Genomic DNA, 19,252 nt, shown 5'->3' on the forward strand with positions numbered 1-19,252 from the left:
TTAGTAAATTGTCATTATAATAAGGAAATAACATACCATCTTGATCATCTGAAGAATCTTGACTACCAGTAGCATTACCTGAATGTTGAGCATCATCACTTTTACGATACGAACGAGTAACTCTTTTACAGTTTCCTTTCTCGTTCGTAGTTTCATTGGACAATTTAGTATTTTTTAATGTCATTTCGTCATCTTCGGTACTGATTTTGGTACCTTGAGACATCAGCCTAGCAGATTTTCGTACACTTTTGATCGACTGAGCATTATTATTGTCACCAGGAACTAAGCTACTGGTGATTGCACTGGAACATTCTTCTGATGATTTAATTTCATCTTTGGTTGGTTTGCCTTCAGAAACCCCAATAGCCGAATCTTGTAATCGAATAACCAATTTACCACTCGGATTGACTTCGGAAACATATTCTTTTGAAACACCACCACTTGGAACAAGAGGACCAGATTGTTGAGTTTCAATAATATTTTCTTGTTTAACAGTCGTCAAGGTGGGACAAGTATTTTCAGCATTTTCATTTTGATGACGTTTCTCAAAATGATGTTTATCCTCCGTCATTGATGACATAAAATGAGGAGGTTTGATATGATCCAAAGTTAACGGTCCTTGATCTTCATCATCAGTGAACTCGAAAACATCATAAGGACTAATCGAAGATTTCGGGCGATTAGTATTTGACGCATTGTTGACAGTCAATAATGGTTTTTTGGTGTCATCAGTTTTGATATTTGATGCGTCGGCATTTCCGGAATTCTTTTTCTTTCGGCCTCGTTTCGATTGTTTCTTGACACCATTTTTAGTATCATCTTCATGTTCTTCTTTATTCGATTGTTGTTCATCCATTGAATAATCGGTATCTTCAAGTTCTTCCAATGTGGTGCTATTAACAGCAGATGCAGTTACAGCTGCTGTACGCACACTTCTTCGAACTGAACTAAAGATATTATAGCCGGTTGTATGTTGCTGCTTGCCGCGTTTTGTTTGGGATCCTGGTGATATATCCGATGAATAGGATGAAGCAACTGGAGATTGTGAAGTTGGCGAAAGTAAAGCTGCATTGGTGACGGGCAGATTTGTATTAATGGATAAAGTTGTCGATAATGGAGTCGATTCATTTTGTCCTTGTTCACTTCTTGGAGAATGCAATGATGAATCAGAATTCTTGCGATTTTTAGCCTTTCTTCCTCGTTTAGGTTTGCTGCAAGTATTTTCGTTTGAAGTATCAATTTCCAATTCATCGAATGCACGTTTGTTGCTTTTATTAAGACAGGATTCAGTGATCATGGGCGTATCTTCATTACCAGATGATAAATTTTCTTCTTTTCCAATTGATGACTTTCCTCCAACGTCCATGTTTTGAAAAAGACTATTGTCAATTTTCTCGATAGTATCTTCATGAATGATCTTTGGTTCTGCCGTATAAGTTTCCATCAAAACTGAATCCTTGTCCAATTGAGCTTCATTTGATTTGGCAATTTGTTGTTGTTCAATATTCTGATGTTGACCACGCGGAGACATGAAAATATCCAGTTTAGGTGCCTCCTTGTTGTCATTATCCATAGCAGTCAATATTGGCATACTCAATTGAGTCGTTTTTTGATTTTCATCCGATTGCGGTGATGATTTAGCCAAACTTTCGTCGACAACAGTTGTAGAACTTTTTGTCAAAATTGTTTCGGAAAACATATTCTGTGGTTGTACATTAGTTAAACAATGTTCAATTTCAATTGTGATTGTGCTTTCACTAGCGTTAAGATCATCAGTTATTGAATGTGATGGAGATTTTAAATATGAAGTTTTGACTTGATCAGCAGAGAAGGAGACGAATTCCTTAACATTTGACACTGGTTCAGCATTTGTATCATGTTTATGAATATCAGTTGGTGACATATCGGGAAGATCTTCTTGCAACGACTTATCCAAAACATTTTCATCAACAACAAGTTCGTGTTCAACATTATCATCATCATCATTGAACATAATAGCATCATCGCATGTATCGACAGTCAATGGAATCGGTGAAATTACGATAGGAGCATCGTTAGGTTTAACGACAACCACTTCTTCCTTGATTGTATCTTGTGCTACAAATTCAATCTCCTGTACAGCGGCTTCAAGTTCTTGATCATCAACGACGACAACATCAGTAACGACAGTCTGATGATCTCCAGCACTGGTAACGGTACCGGTAGAATCGGAAACTTCCATGACAACAGGTCTATTATCAACAGATTGTTGCAAAACTACTGATTCGCTGTTATTTGGTGAAATAATATTCAAAAAACTGGGAATCGGTAGCTCATGATGAGAATTATTCGATTCAATCTCACCGGATTGAGTGATGTTTGGTTCTTCCATTGCACATGGATCATTCATATCTTGCAACAATGCAGCCACGGCGAGATCATCTTCGATTTTCCGTTGGCATTCAATCTCAGAATTAAATTCCGTGTTGCACTTATTATGTTCTTCATTCATGGAAATTTTAGTAAGATGTTCAGTTCCTTCAGCATTGTTGAAAATGGTCGTAGTTTGATTATCATCAGATTTCGAAGATATTGGTGATGATGAACGAAAAGATAATTTTTCGATATTTGTTTTTTCCTGATTGTTAGTCGTATCGAATGGTGAAAATAAAAATGAATGATGCATGATGTCGATTTTGCTTTCTACACATTTGGAATTTACTGTTTCTAATTCTTTTTGCAATTTTAGCGATTGAATGGCCACTTCGTCTTCACAGCTGCGATGTTTTTGTTCGAATGGACTAGGTGATTTGGTTGAATAAGGATCGTTACCACTGATTTCACCCGGCTTCACCAGTTGTCCAAACGAAGTTTGTACAGATAACATGATGTTGAAATCATTAGTATGAGATGTCGTAGGACTTACGGAATCATGTACAATTGAATCCGATAGACAAGAATCTGATGATGAATTCTCGTTACAATGTCGCAATATTGTTTGACTTTCGTTGATGAGATCTTCATCAATCTTACTATCAATATAAGAACTTTCATCATCAACATGTGAAATAATAATATTTTCCACGTAATGTGATGTAGACGATCTTGGGCTTGAAATTTCTGGAGTTTTAGGTGGCGGGGATGCAATCAGTATGGATGATTTCGATGGATCCAACAAATTGCTACCGCTGCGACACGAATTAGCATCTTGATTGGATGATGGTGGTGAGGACATACTCAGAAATAGATTCAATTCATTGAAATGCATAGATGATTTGCAAGGATGACGTTGATCATAGGATGAATGATTGCTGGTCTTATCACTGCTATCATTACTGGCAGAATCTTTGCGAATCTTTTCCTTGTCTTTGCTTTTACTTGATTTCTTTTTCTTTTTGCTAACATTTTCTTTCATTGAATCACAATTTGAATCATCGTATTTGCTAATTTTTTGATTCTCATTGATCATTGAAAAAGAACTTTTGCTGTTGATTTTGTTATTCTTGGAAAAGCGGTCATCTTTCATTTTAATGTTTTCCATCATCATTGCAGCCATCATTTCGTGTTTGATGGATTGTTTGTTGGCTTGTTGTTTATCCATTTTGTATAATGATTTGTTCATTGTGTTCACCATACGAGCATCTCTTGTTTCGTCTTTATATTCTTTACAAGATTTAAAAATTTGATGCATAGTTGGCTCCGATTCCGAATCAGTAAGTTTCCAATGATTTCTTGATCGTTGTTTTCGATTATTACTGGTAGAATTGGTCATTGCGGATGCATCGGATGATTCATTATCATCACTAAATATTTCATGTTTCAATTTGTTCATAGTTGACATTCGATTAGAATCCTTTGCAAAACCATCTTTCATGGGTGAACAATGACGTTTTTCTTTCGAAGATGATTTTGACTTCTTTTTCTTCTTCTTTTGGCCACTGCTACTGTTGGAAAAGCATTTTGTCATTTTTTGGCTAACAAAATCACCATCATCATCGCTCTTGATGACGAATGGTCGTTTTTCTTTTTCATTAGCCGATTTGATTTTGCCTTCTTGGATCGATGATGTTTCCTTATGTGATGATAAGGACGACTGCTTCTCTTGGATCTTATTCTTTTTATTGTATTTGGAATGATGATCTTTCAATTTGTTTTGGTTTTCAACCAATTCATGTTTGTCTTTACTGTTGCTGCTGTTGGATAGGCCGAATTTTTCCTTGTCTTTGTCCTTTTTCAATTTCTTCCGTTTTTTAGTAAACTTGGTCAATGTTGATGAATCCTCTGCACTTGATTCATCGACATCTGATATTTTATTGTTGCTGATTCTCGATTTGTTCATTTTGTTGTGTTGAAACGATGATTTAGCCATTTCTGTAGCAGAACTATCGGATGAATCATCAGTGAAAAATTTATTTACTTGTTCTCTTTTAGATTTTTTCAACTTATTCTCTTTGACATTATTATGATAAGATTCCATCATTTCCGAACCGGAATCATCATCATCGTTGACCAACAATTTTTTCGATAATTTTTTGCTATGATGAAAAGACATTGAAACATGCGAAAATGATTCTTCATCACCATCATCATCAGCTTCATCAGAAGATGAATCAGATTTGACAATTGCACGCCGTTTTTTCATCAATTTTTTTTGCTTAAAATTATTTCGATCAAAACTTGAATCAGAATCTTCATCAGAATCTTCTGAACTTTTACTATTTTTATTATGATGATGATCATTATCATCATCATCATCATCATCCTTATTACGATTATGTCGTTTATCTTTGAGCTGATTTAGTTTTTGCCGTACATTATCAAGATGATCATTGCCTGTCTTAGCCACTTTTAAACTTTGATTTGCACTTGAACGGGCTTTCACTTTATCATACATGGAAAAATAAATCGGCTCATCATCCAATTCAAACAACTTATTCTTATTTTCTTTATTTTTCTCTTTGCTTTCTTTACGCTTATCTTTCTTTTTCTCTTTGTTATTAGAAGAAGATTCTTGAAAATTCTTCATTTTTTCCTTTGTCGATTCTCTTCTTTCTGACAATTTAGATCGTTGTTTGCTTGATTGTTGATCAGTTTGTTTTAGATTTGTCTGTTCTTTATTATTATCTTTCTGTTGATGATGATTGTTGGAATATTCCTTTTCTTTGTTTTTCTTTTTAATCTTTTCTTTATCTTTGTTGTTTGACGATAAAATCATTTCACTAGAATTGCTACATTTTTTACTATTATTTTTCTCTTTCGATATCGGTGGACTTGACATTTCGCTTTTTGATTCACGAACTGTTTTCTCTTTTTCGGTTTGTTGTTGTTGCTGTTTTTTACAACTTTGTTCATCCTTTAATAATGACGATTCTTTATTCGAATGAATTGATTTTTGTAATTTAATATGATCTTTCAACGAATGATGATGACTGGCACCATTACCACAACTTTCATTGTTATTATTATGAGAACCAGACGACGATTCCGAAAAAGAATTTGAGTTTTTCCGTTCCATTTCTTTTTTATTGATGTTATTTGAAATATTATTACCAATGTTACAGTTGGAATAAGAGAATTCATTTTTTGACGAAATATCATGCTTGCTTTTTATACTGTTTTGTGAAGATTGATCCGGTAAGCTGCAGGATTTGGTAAGAGAATGATCCCTTTTGGCTTGACTTTGATGATCAGATTTACAAGACGAATTGTTTGTTAACGAAGATGATGCTATTTTGTTGTTGATGTTGGGCAAGCTTCCACCATCCAAACTTTTACCAGCAGATGAAATTGAAGATTTGGATATGGATTCAATTTTATATTTTACATCGGCTGTAGGTCTATTCACTGATTGATTAGCAGAATTGTTTGAAACCGAAGAACATTCTTTTCGAATCGCAGAATTCAAAAGGAACAAAGGTGGCCGGCTGCTGTTGACGGATGCTGATGACATGCTTGTAGGTGTATTCGGTGTCGTACTACTGGTTGGTATTGATGATGATCGTGAAAATTGTGGAAACATTGATGATGATGATCTCACTGGCGCTGAGCCGGGCGCAGTGGGCGACGAAAGTGAGGTAGAAGTACCGAGTAGATGATCTTTTTTGATTTGATTTGTACGCGAAGATTCGGAAATTTTACGCGATATTGAGCTGCTCGAAGTAGGAATTGCATTTGTTGATGATGATGAAGATGAAGAATGATGATTATGATTATGATGTGAGGAATGGAACAATGATGATGATGATGATGATGAAGATATATTGGGTGTAGGTGTGGATGATGAAGAGGTTGAGGTTGTTGGTAAAGGATCAAGCGATATATTTTGAATGATCTTTTCGGTGGGCATAACAAGCGGATTTGAAATAGCAGATGTTTGATTATTCGGAAATTTGGGCCGAGACGAGGATAGAATTTTATGTGAACCAATCGAATCAAAATCTAATGATGCGGATACATCTTTTTGCTCATATTTTTCATTCAGATGCTCAAGTCGTTTAGAGTCTTGATCAAAGACTGATGATTTCGTCGACAGAATATTTTTGATCTTATCAGTCGATTCATGTTCATTTGAATTACTATTGTTTGAAAGTAGAGCACTATTGGAATTTGACGATGAATTTGATTGACTTTTCTTTTTGATATTGTATTTACTATAATCAATGGTCGGCGTCTTTTCACTTTTCATGGTCGGAGCTGTACTTGCCGTCCCTGACCAAGCATTATATTTTTCATCCAAAGCTTTGATCTTATCTTCGATCATCAATGTTCCAAGATCAGAATCTGAAACATCATCCAGATCATTTGAACTCTTGGATTTAACATTGAAATCAAAGCTATTTGTCTCAGTAGACAAACGATTATCACGTGAAAATCGATTTTTTGGCACAGGAGAAAGATTGCCCAAAGGACTCATGATGTTTGCAGTTTTGGGTGATGTACTACTTATCGATGTTATTGTTGACGTTGTCGTGTTTGTCAAATTTGGAATGTGGGTGATATTGGTACCACTAGCTGAAGTGCTAGTAAGCGTTGACAACGATGATGTAGTACTCGTGGTCGAGCTTGTGATCACAATCGATGTGGATGTATGTGATTTGAATTGGTCATTGCCTACAGTCGACGATTTTAATTGAGGAGGTATCGCAAACTCGGGCAAAGGTAAATTCCATGGGCTGCTTGGACCGAATTCCAAATTGGTAATCGTTCGTTGCTGAGATGTTTCGGATGATTTAGAATTTTTATTATTGAGATCATTATCGCAATTGGTTCTGGTTACTAGTTGAGAAATTTTATTATAACGGGCATTGTGACCAGAAAGACGTCGATCACCGATTGAATGATTGACCATTGGAGAAGTAACATCAACAATTCGAAGCGATGTTTGAGTTGGACAACCATCTTTGGTCTTTGGCTTTGTCGAATTTATCGTTGTTAGACTGCTTGTTAATCCAGTGCCAACATTACAACTTGATGATGATGTTGAATTTAATAAATTTCGATTTACTTGTGATTTTGATTGATCTTGTAATAAAGTGAGAACGGCACTTGCCTGTGTTTCACTAAGTTTACCTTCGGCCAAATAATGTTCGAAAATAGGTTTGAGATCTTTGAATGAAGTGTTACCACCATCACTAGCAGCATCATTACAATTCAGTAATTGACTCGTATTGCTAGATAAACTACTATTACTTGGCCGACGTTTACCCGTTGACGAATTGTCCAACGAATTGGTCGATTCGCGAGATTTCTGAAGATGTAACTTTAAATCACTTGATGAATCGAGACTTTTAGATGAGGTAATTCGTGGTTCAACATTGCTCTTGACCACCGATGAATTGGTCACAACATTAGATGAAGATAAGCTACCAGTGTGAATTGATGAAACACTGCTGTTGTTGGTAGCAGCCACGGTAGATGAATTGCTTGTTGTAGATGATTGCTCAACACAAGCTAACAGTCGTTTCTTCCTTTCCAGATGTCCAGGAAGATCAGAAGAATTTTCGTCTACAGAATCGACAAGCGAGCTATGTATCGTTTTTCTTTTGACCGAATCATTACGATTCTGATATGCCAACGTCGTAGAAGTTATTGAATTAGTCCTGTGATGTGATTCACGGAACCGATCACGAAAATAATCACGGCTTAGATCTCGATGAGAGCTGTTATTGAGTAAAGAAAAATTCGAATCACTAACATCGGAAACTGAATCAGATCGAGCACGTTGCAAAAGATCCGATGTAGATATAGAATTTTGATGATCACGATGACAACTAGTGTCTTCCGTCGATTTTCTCCTCCACGACTGAGACTGATGATCATTATTAGCATCACTCAAAGTCGAATGTGTTTGACGTTCACTTTCGTGATATGATGATGAATAAGGAATCGCTCTAGGACTAGCTGGTGGACTGACGCTGGAAGTTCGGTCTTGATAATGACTACTTGACTTGGCGTCACGGATCGGACTTCGACTGTTGCTGCTCGTACTGCTGCTGCTACTACTAAGGCCCGTTTTCCGATATTGAGATACATGTGATGTAGGCGACACATCCCGACAATTTTTATTGTAAATCTTTGATGACGAATGGACAGCTCGCCTTAAACTGCCATGACCATCATCATGTGAAGACGATTTGATTTCATCATTTTGTGTTGAACCACGATTAGACCGGTGAAAAACATCGGAATCCAATTTGGATGAATTGCTATATGATGAACCATATGGACTTGAATCACGACGAATTTTGGGACTTGCGTCTGATAGGAAATTTTCGGACATGTAGTGAGACCGAGATGATGAGTAACGAGAATCTCGTTTCGAACTTGAGCTGAGATGCGATTCATCATCAACATCGTCGACATCATCTGCGGGCGATTCATATCGACTATATGATGGTCTCGACGAAGATCTACATGAATTGGACGAATCGTGGTGATATTCATATTTAGATGATATTCGATTGGTGTTACCACCGTGCAGTGTTGACTGAGTTAATGATGAATGACGAGGATTGAATGAGTTGGAGAATGGTGTCAAGTTGTCCGTTGGTGATGATGGCGATTGTGAACGCTGTCGCATCGATGAATACGAAGAACTGACGCTATTATTATTGTTAGATCTCACTTGACATAACGATGATGATGAAGACCTTGATGATGACGACTGATGGTGATGATGTAAAGAGGTATTACGGTTACGATCATATGATGACCGTTCGTCATAATCAACGGAATTGGCACTCATCCATGATCCGGATCGGCCACGGCCATGGCTATTCGTTTCATTTGGTTTTGCGATCTTATGCTCCATGAAATATGTTTGAAAATCACGACTGGCCAATTCGACCTCTACTCGCCTACCGTTGATCATTTTTGCCTTCAAATCATCTACAGCTTTATTTGCTTCTTCGCGGGTTTCGAAAAAACATAATGCTGTTTTTTGTTCATGATCCTGAACCATTTTTTTCACTTGGCCATACTTGTTCAAATACTTTTCGATGGCTTTCAGATCACAGAAAATTTCCTTGAAGTTTCCAATACATATGCAACTGGAATGGAAGCTTTTTCCATAGCCAAGTTTTAGTCTTGTTGAACCCATAAATTCGTTGTCGTATTTTCTAATTGCTTTCACTACTGATGGAATATCGCTATATCTTATAAAGGCATACGGTTGGTTCTGTTTCTTTATTTCAATATCCTGATTGCAAAAAAAAAGAACAATTACAACGAAAATTCATCATGAGATTTAGTCAACTAAATTTTTTTCAAAAAACTTACAAGTATTTGGCCGAATTGACTGAATCGACTGGACAGGTCATCTTCGGTAACCTCTTTGTCAAGATTTCCAACAAATAAGGTTCGGGTAGCTCGCGGATGACAGAAATTTTCATAATCTTGATCGTTATCATTCGATTTACAATCATCAATTATTTCTAAATAATCACATTGGGTTACATCCACTCGACTGCCCAAAAATTGTTTGTCCTAGAAAAATAAAATAATCGTGATTATTATGAGTAATTAAGATCAATGTATCAATATAATGATAATGATTGTATGTTTTCAACTTACATTTGATTCTTTCATTGCTCTCTCAGCTTCCTCGGGCTTACTAAACACAACAACAGCGAAACGATCAAAACCTTGACCACGAATGAAGGTATTTACAATTTTCCCATATCTTTTGAATTCGTAAAAAAGACTATCTTTAATATTCGAATCTTTGTTTAGGAAGAAAAATAAAACGATTGATTATTGTAATGATTGACAAATAAAAAACATGAATGATATATTCCAACTAACCAGTTAAACGATGAGATAATTTTCGAACACAGATTGCTGTGGTGGCTTGTCTTAAATCTTCACGATCATTTGATGATGCAATCGACAAGCGATCATCTTGAGGAGAAGAAGATACACCGGGAAAATTTTGATGTCCTCCTCCGACCGATGATGATGATGTTGATGATGAACCACCTGAACTTGCAACACCACAATTATGATGATGTGTCGATGAAGCTTGCACTGAATTATTATTAGTATTAGTATTATTGACGCTATTGTTTGTATTTGAAGTTTCGTGAGATAATGTCGAATTCGAATTATACCTATTATTCAATGAATGATTAAAAAAATATTTTAAATAAGAAAATTAGTTGAGAATCATATGCTTTTTGAACAAAAAAGAATGTAGAAAAGATATTAAAAAACGTTTTAGCATCACGTATATTCCAATCCTGATAAATGTTTTTTCTTTGCATATTATCGCTCGTATTCACGTGTTTTCAACAGTAAATATATTATAGATTCGTATATGAAAATAACCATGTGACTCATCGCGTGGAATACTTACAAAGTATGAAATAACGCAATAAACGCAAGCATATCTTGAGCGCGGATAATGGTAAATAAGGATCATTCTTTTACACACACTCAAATGGATATACCATCATTATAATAAGCATATTTTCATTGACAAAATGTTTATGACTATAGCCTGAATTTCCCTTTTGCTTATAATTTGAACAAAAAAAAAACGAATTATATATTAATTCTTGGAAATTGTGAGACCAAAAAGAAAATGAAAAAAAAGACGGGACGTTTTCGATGTTATTGAGGAACATTTTCACTGAACGATATAAACAACCAAAAAAAAACCAAGAAAATACAGGGAAATTTTTGTGTTTATTTTTTATGGTCTCACTAGAAAAATGCCTGGCCTTGATTCTTTTTTGCTTTGGTGGTGTGTATGATTAAATTGTGCACCACACATGTGATTTTTTACCCGCCAAAAGGCAATATTTTTTTTTGTGGCCGAAAACATAAATACAAAAAAAAAAAAAAAAAAAGAAAAAATAAATTTTATTCAACGAGAGAAAGACGAAAAACGAATGGAACCAAACAACGATTTGGAATCGTGAGGTGAGAATAAATGAAAAAAATATCTCAAAACTAAATCCATGTTCATGCGGTGTGAATTTGCTATACATTTTGAATACATATTGTTCTTTTTTTATTCAAAAAAATATATGAACCCTTAAAGAACATCGTAAAAATTGAAAATTCTTTCTTCATGACCAGAAAAAAATTTCATTATTATCATTGTAAATATAACACACATATTCATATAAGGAAAATTTAATTCAATTTTCCCTCTCTTTTTTTTCCTATAAAATTCAACAGGAAGAGATTTTATTCTATTTTTTGGGATAAAAAACGTTGTGATATATAATGAAGAGAAGATCAAAGAATTTCTCTCAAAGGGTTTTGCATTATCATCATTATTCTGATTGGGTTGGATTTTCAATTCAAAATTTTTAATGATGTAAGCGAAATTGTTATTTTTTTATGTTATTGCCGTCATTTTTGGTCCTAACAAAATTCTTGGAAAAACCTAAATCTGTTTTTTTTGTCAATTATTTTCTCGTGTTGTATAATACACAATTGTGTTATTCTATATAGACAAATGTCAATCATAATCTATGGCAAAACACAAAAAAAAAACCGAATATGACCGATTATATTTTGGAAAGACGAAAGAATTTTTTTTTTCGTTTTACTTTATACGAACAAAGCTTTCACCTTTTATTATTATTATTATTATCAAAAAAGAATAAACGGTCAGATTGATTCGCTGAATTAATCTTCGGGTTCGATTAGAACGAAAAAAAAATGAAAAAGGTCTAGGGTGTGGTTTTGGTATAGGCTTTTAGTTCATTTTTGATATTCAATCGAAACTAAATCTTCATTTTTTTTTCTTTTGATAAAAAAGATAATGAACAAATCACATTGTGTGCAGAAGGAAATAATGTTTGTCAAGCTTTACATTAATTTTTTTAAATTTTGTTGCTTTAAAGGAATCCATGAAGTAACAGAATTCGGTGCCCGAAAAAAAAACTGAACAGAAAAAATTACAAGGGTACCCACCAACACCCTTGGCTGTTTGTGCGACTGGTTTGATTTTCATTGATTTTTTCATTTCATTTCATTCTACGCCTATGATTCATTTATTTAGTCGTTGTTGTTGTTGTTCGCAATTGATTTTTTTTGTTAATGGTTTTTTTTCCACAAACTAACTTAAAAAAAGAAAATCACTAAATATAATGACAATTTTTTTTGTCTTTAATGTTGGTTGAATTTTTTTTTCTGAGCTAATCAATGAAGAGAAGGAAAAAAATAAATAGAGTTCAGAATATTCCAAGAACAAAGTGTCATTATTCATATGCAATCTAATCATAAAATGTAGCCAACAGAATGAAATGATCCATGAATGTTTGCCGTTTACGAATAAGCAAAAAAGAAAATAGACAATTTTGGAAAAAAAATGAAACCTCAAACAATGATAATGAATTAACAATTAAAATATGAACGTTTTCATTTCATTTTATATTTTGTTTGTTTGTCGTTTTTTCCACCACCAACATTTTTTTTTTTTTTTTTTGAATGTCAACCGTCAAAACATAACGAATGAAAATGATAATGACCACAAGTAGCAAGAGAGTGACAGAAAAAGTCATGGAAAAAACAGCCAAACACATACAGACACAAGTCATTCATAATATTTGCGTTCCAAATGGATTCACATTCGCTATTAAAGCTTTTCTTTACTTTTTTTTACGTTGCAAAACTGAAAAGAAAGAAAGGAAAAAAAATGATACAAGGATTGTGAATGGTAAACGCAGGTGAAAATGTAAATTTGTCATCGCTGCATTGCTGTTATTAATGGAACATCTTTTTTGTTTTGTTTTGTTCAATTTCACAGAATACATACAAAAAAAAGTTTCGTCCACTAATCATTTTTCTTCTAGAAATGTTTCATTCAACAAAAAAAACAAATGGCATTTTTGAAACAATGTTTGTTTTCTTCCTCTCACACTTTTTATCACACACACACACATTTTATTCAGTTTAACTTTACTCGTTCCAAGTGAAAGATATAGAGAAAAAAAGGATGTGTTGGACAATGAAAGAGTGATAGAAATAATAAAAATTTTAAGGATTCTTAAATGTTTGTTTTTGATTCATGATTTTGGTAAAATGACTATTATTATCTCGTTATATATTATATATGATGGAAAGAAAGAAAAAACATTATCTAGGTCAAGTCGAATCTCTGTCTCACACAAACACTTATTTGAAGAAATTTCTAGATAGAGAAAATCTATTGAGATAGAGCGAGAGAGAGAGAAAGAGAATGATTGCTTCCTTATTTCAGAAAAATTGAAAAGAGAGAAGTAAATGACCAAAAAAACCAAATAATAAAAGAGAAATAGACGCCATTTCATTTTGAATTTCTGTTTGTTGTTGTTTTTTGTTCCCAAAGTAAAATTCATTATATATGGAGTATCCATATAGTTTATTATTACTATTATTATTATTATTTTTTTTGAAGGAAAAACATTGAACTCTTCAAAGTTTTTTCTTTTCTTGAATTCATTGAAGTTTTTTTTTCTCTCTTCCATATCCAAATCATACAGGATTTGTTTTAAGCATATGTTTATGTGTGTGTGCGACTATATATTTGAATATATACTATTTCACTCTCTCATAAAATTGGTTTTTTTCACAGTTATCTTTCTCTATAACTGATATTTTTACTTTACACAAAAAAGAAAATAATTTTGTCCTTTGAAGATGGAAGCAAAAAGAAAAAAAATTCAATATAAACAACAACAATCCATATTTGCACATGGCAAAAACCAATTTTGAAAAATGGTATGAAAAAACAAAAATCTACAATTAATTCGATATTATAACGAAGAGAACACTAAAAAAATGTGTGGTGTGTCTGCGTGGTTTTGGAACCAAAAAAAAAGAAGACAAATTCGTATAGATATTGTTGCGTAAATGTTTTCTCTCTCTCTTATTTCTTGTTATCGACACATACAGAAAAGTGACATGATTTTTTGATTGTCTAAAAAAGAACATTTAACTAGTTCAATTTGCCTCTCTTTTTTTATGAATGAAATTTTTGTCTACGATAAAATATTAAGATCATGATAATAATATCATTATTATGGTCACAACATCATTGAAACAACAAATGACACGTCAAGCGATAATCAAAATAAAGTTTAGTTATCATCTGTGTGTGCGTGTGTAATTCAAGAACAAGCAGATGACTTTTATAACTTGCAAAAAAAAATCCTGGTCATTTGCAATGAATAAACACATCTAAACATGATAATTATATTCTGAGATGTCTGAACTCAATTTTTTGAAATAAAAATCAATCAGTGAATGAAAAGAAATAATATATTACCTGCTGGGCGTATGCCTTCCATAAAGTGAAGCATTCGAAGACAATGATGTGGTGGCTGATGTTGATGATGAGGACAAGGTGCAAGATGATGATGCGGCAGCAACAGCAGATGTTGCGGAAGATGTAGCCGATGTCGTGCTACTAACTGTGCCCGAAGATGTTGCAGCAGCAGCTGTTTGTTGCGATACATTCGTTGTCGCTAACGATAATGTTGGCTGTCCGGTGGTGATATTGTTGTTGTTGGAAGATGACGAACATGATGAAGTGGATGAAGATGCTGGTGCGACAGTCGATGAGGATGATGCCGCTACGGCTGTCGATAATGATAATGATGATGTGGACGAAACTGCCGCAGAACCCGAAGAGGAAGATGTAGATGATGAGGCAGCGTTGATAACCGTCGAAGCATTATTGGTATTATTATTATTATTATTGGTAATAATGGTCGTCGTCGTTCCACTATGTAACGATTTTGATGACAAAAGATCATTATTATGATGTTGATGGATATGCCTATGAGGCTCATAATAATCGGTTTTAAGTGTACGCTCTTCGATTTTATTCTCTGAGCTATGTGCTTTGGCTGCCGATTTTATATCAATGAATGCTACGGTGGCACTAACGCTACTACACACCATACTGCCATTAGTAGTACAGTTCGGTCCGTTTGTTGTTGTCGTCGTTGTACCATTGTTATTGTTGTTGCTTTCGGTAGATAACAATCCGGATGCGGAATTTGATTTGGGAAATATTCGCACACTCTGTACTTTTCCGTACCTAAATTAATAAAAGAAAAAAATCATTTCATTAGAATTCGTTCAAAGACAAATATTATTAAGCAAATAAAAAATCTAGAAATATATCAATCGATACTATAAAAATCAATATATTTTAATCAATCACCAATAAATAAGAATTCTATGTGGATCTATCTCCATTGTTATAATGATAAACCAATTGATGATTAATAAAAATGGACAGAGAAAAAAATAGGAAAAAACAAGATACAGTTCCAATTTCTAATTAATGTTTATCAATGAAAACCAAATGTACAATGGTATACGGTATTTGTCGATTCTTTGTTGATTCTAATCAATGAATTCTTGAAATAGTCGTTTGTTTGTTTCTAATTCTATCTCTTTAATTCAGTTTTTTGTTCATCCATTTTCTATTTGTCAGAGGTTGGAACTTTGTTTTTTTTGTTATCACGATCATAGTATGATTTTGAAAGATACAGGGTGAATTCGTAACTTTATTCCAGAATCAGAAAGCTTATAGATATGATCATAAAACCAACATCATGTCTATTCATCAGAATAAAAGAATGATACAAAAAAAAAGTCAACCAACAAATTGAATGGAAACGATCAAGAAAGCTAAATTTTTATATTATATTTCACGCTAGTGAAGAAAAAAAATTCCAATGTATTTGTCAAGTTTCTCTTTCTTTCTTTTGTTGTCAATCGAAAAAAATAATCAATTGAACCAATCTAATTGAATAAAACTCTTCAATCATCATCATTATCAGTGAATAGTTTAAACTCGTAAACACACACAAACAACGAAAAGAAAAAATTGGACAAAAAAAAAGAATCAAAATAGTAGTCGTAAAAAAGGAAGTGATGGACAATAATGTCAAGTGGAAGGCCGATATTTTCTTTGATTCATTTTGATGATGATGGTGGTTTTAAAAAATGAAGAGTATCGGTTATGAAACGGATCGATGATTCAATCACACAAACAAAAATTCAGTGTTTTTGTTCAAGTAGAAAAAAGAAAAAAAATCAAACAAGAATAATAAAAATGATGGGTAAATTTAGCAGAAACATTTATTTTATTTTTGTCGAAATCAATGAATGTAAGATTCTGAATTGAAAATTTCGAAAAAATACTGAAAATGAAAAATCGATAAGATTGTATTCAATGTTCGATTTATTTTTATTTTTATTTGTAATTTTTGAAAGAAACAAACACTATTCTTCTTACGATAGTATTTTATTTAGAGTTTGTGTGACTAACACTAAGTGAACAAGAATAATGATGAAAATAAGAGATTCCACAAGAGGAAATACAACACACACATAACACAACAAAAGATGATTCAGACTGAGAAAATTTATTTTGGACAAAAATGAAATGAATAACAAAGTTGTAATGGCAGTATTATATTACTATTATTATTACGCAGAAAAAAATCACTGACAATTACTGCATGTTTGATGGAGTCAATTTTCAAGGACAAATTTAAATTTTTTTAAATTCAATTTATTTATTGTAAAATTTAGCATCATCATCATCATCATCATCCACAACAACAACATCAATGATTTTATAATGGATTTTTTTTTATCTTTCCTTAACTAAAAATAAGTGAATAATAATAAAAATGAAGGGAAAAAACCCGAAACAAACTGATCTGACTAATCAATATCAAATTACAATGAAGGTAAATTACGGAATTTTTTTCTGTTTAATTTAAAAAAAAGTTGCATTGTAATAAGAGAAAGAGAGAAAAACAGTTCCTACAATAATTCATCAGAAACTGAAAAATGACAAACATGAAAAAAAGGAAAAAAACAAACAGTTAGAGATGTCAATGTCATCATAATTACTATTAAACAGCATATATGATTGAATTTTTGGATACGTAGGAAAAAAATCCCCATTAACAACAACGACAACAACTTACAACTACAACGACAAATACGTCAAAGATAAATATCACACAAACAAAAAACACAAACAAAATGATAAAAGTGTCCAGAAACTTATACGTGAAAAGGATACCAAATAGTTGATTATTTTTCTGGATTGCTAATCATCATGATGATCAATGATCTCTTCTTGTTACAACAACAAGCTTTACATGCTATTAATAAAACAAAACAAAAAATATTGTGATAATCGATAATATCAATTGTTTTGGAATAAAATTCATGGATAAGTAGAACAAAAAAATTGACAAATGAGCAAAAACCGAACAACACAAGTGTTCCAAGAATTGTGTAGATTTTCATTATGATTCATCTCAAGAATAAATTGTGAGAAAATGAGAGAAAAAAAAATAATTTTTTTCCATTATTATGAAAATAAAAGGATTAGGTTTATGCGTAGGTAAGCGAATGAATTGAAATATTCAAACAAAACAAAACAAAAAAAACTATACGATTAAAATTCTAAATAGCTTCATAGAATTCATCATTCAAACAAAGAACAAAAATAATAATAAAATTTAATTGTCAAAGACAATTTCATCATTTTAAAATGAGGGGTACCGCTTGACACTATTGATTATAATTATGATTCCTTCATCGAACTACAGAAAAAAAACGATTAAAAATGATAAAAATTTAGGAATCATGATTCATCATCATTAGTAAATGAATCGAAAATTCATTTGTATTAACAAAGAATAATTTATATTGTTGAACATGTTGAAAATGAACAAAAAAAGAATTAGACAATGATAAAAATATCATGATTGAAAACATTTGAAATTTTTTGCGGTACAATGAATAAAGAATTTCATTAATAATGAGACAAATAGTGAATGAAAAATCGTGCCAATTTTCTTTTTGTTTTAGTAAAAAAACAATCAGGATTTATTGTGTCATGTACAAACTATAATATTAATTTGGAATAATGATACATGTTTAACGCGTTCGCTACCAGCGACTCATATATGCGTCGTTTATTTGCTGTAGTTCTATGTGTTTTTCGAAATCTCCGGTAGCGAACGCGTTAAAATGTATAGTGATTTCTTGGAAATCATAATCATTATCATTTTTATTTTTTAAAAAAACGATATATTTGTTTAATTAGTCGTTGTTTGATTTTTGGGTGGCGGTTTAGAGGTAAAAATGATAGAGAAAATGATTTTCACTAATGGAAATAACGATAAATGTTCGAAAGAAGGTCAGAGTTATGATCAAAAAAAAAAAATATGAATAGGATTCAGATTCGGGAACCATTGAGCTCATTTACATTGCTTTTTTGGTTTTGTTCAAGAACAAAAAGGAATTTTCTTAGTAAGCAAAAATACTCTCTCTCTCTCCCTCTCTATGATAATTTCTCTGGTTCACATTCAATCCTTCTTTGGTTATAGATAATGATGGAAAAAAATTAAATTGCAAATGAAATGAAAGCAAACATGAACAGATGGTATGAACCATCATGAACAAAAAGAAAAAAAACTACAATAGAAACGATTACTATGGTGGATGATATTCATTTTTTGTTGTTGTTTTGTTTCCTAAAGCAAATGGACAGCGAAAAAACTATGCCAAGACATCGCTATTTAAAAATATGCAAAAACGACAAACTGGATGTGTATATAATAATAATGTTGAAGAATGAAGATGGATACGAAACGTGAAAAGCTGACAGATTGACAAACACAAACACACACACACACACACATATATACATGCATAAGAAAATGAATTCCAGAAAAAATCAAGCGAGAAAGAGTCACATGTGTCCACACAAGATTAACAAATGTTGAAGACAGCA

General features: G+C 32.7%; 1 protein-coding gene across 1 annotated transcript in view; it reads right to left on the minus strand.

Annotated features, from left to right (window-relative positions):
* Positions 1 to 19,252, minus strand: part of spen (spen family transcriptional repressor split ends) — a 34,189-nt gene that overhangs the window by 4,031 nt on the left and 10,906 nt on the right. Inside the window, exons 2-6 of the mRNA XM_027347989.2 lie at positions 14,741 to 15,517; positions 10,282 to 10,586; positions 10,051 to 10,199; positions 9,757 to 9,963; positions 37 to 9,676 (exon numbers count right to left, since the gene is read on the minus strand). Of these exons, the coding sequence (XP_027203790.2) occupies positions 37 to 9,676; positions 9,757 to 9,963; positions 10,051 to 10,199; positions 10,282 to 10,586; positions 14,741 to 15,517 (11,078 nt within the window). The remainder of the gene's footprint in view (positions 1 to 36; positions 9,677 to 9,756; positions 9,964 to 10,050; positions 10,200 to 10,281; positions 10,587 to 14,740; positions 15,518 to 19,252) is intronic.

This window comes from Dermatophagoides pteronyssinus, unplaced genomic scaffold, assembly GCF_027571235.1.
Source record: "Dermatophagoides pteronyssinus isolate colony J.1.1.1.1 unplaced genomic scaffold, Derpt_VIB-CSIC_2022.12 sq0001, whole genome shotgun sequence".
Taxonomy (NCBI): Eukaryota; Metazoa; Arthropoda; class Arachnida; order Sarcoptiformes; family Pyroglyphidae; genus Dermatophagoides; species Dermatophagoides pteronyssinus.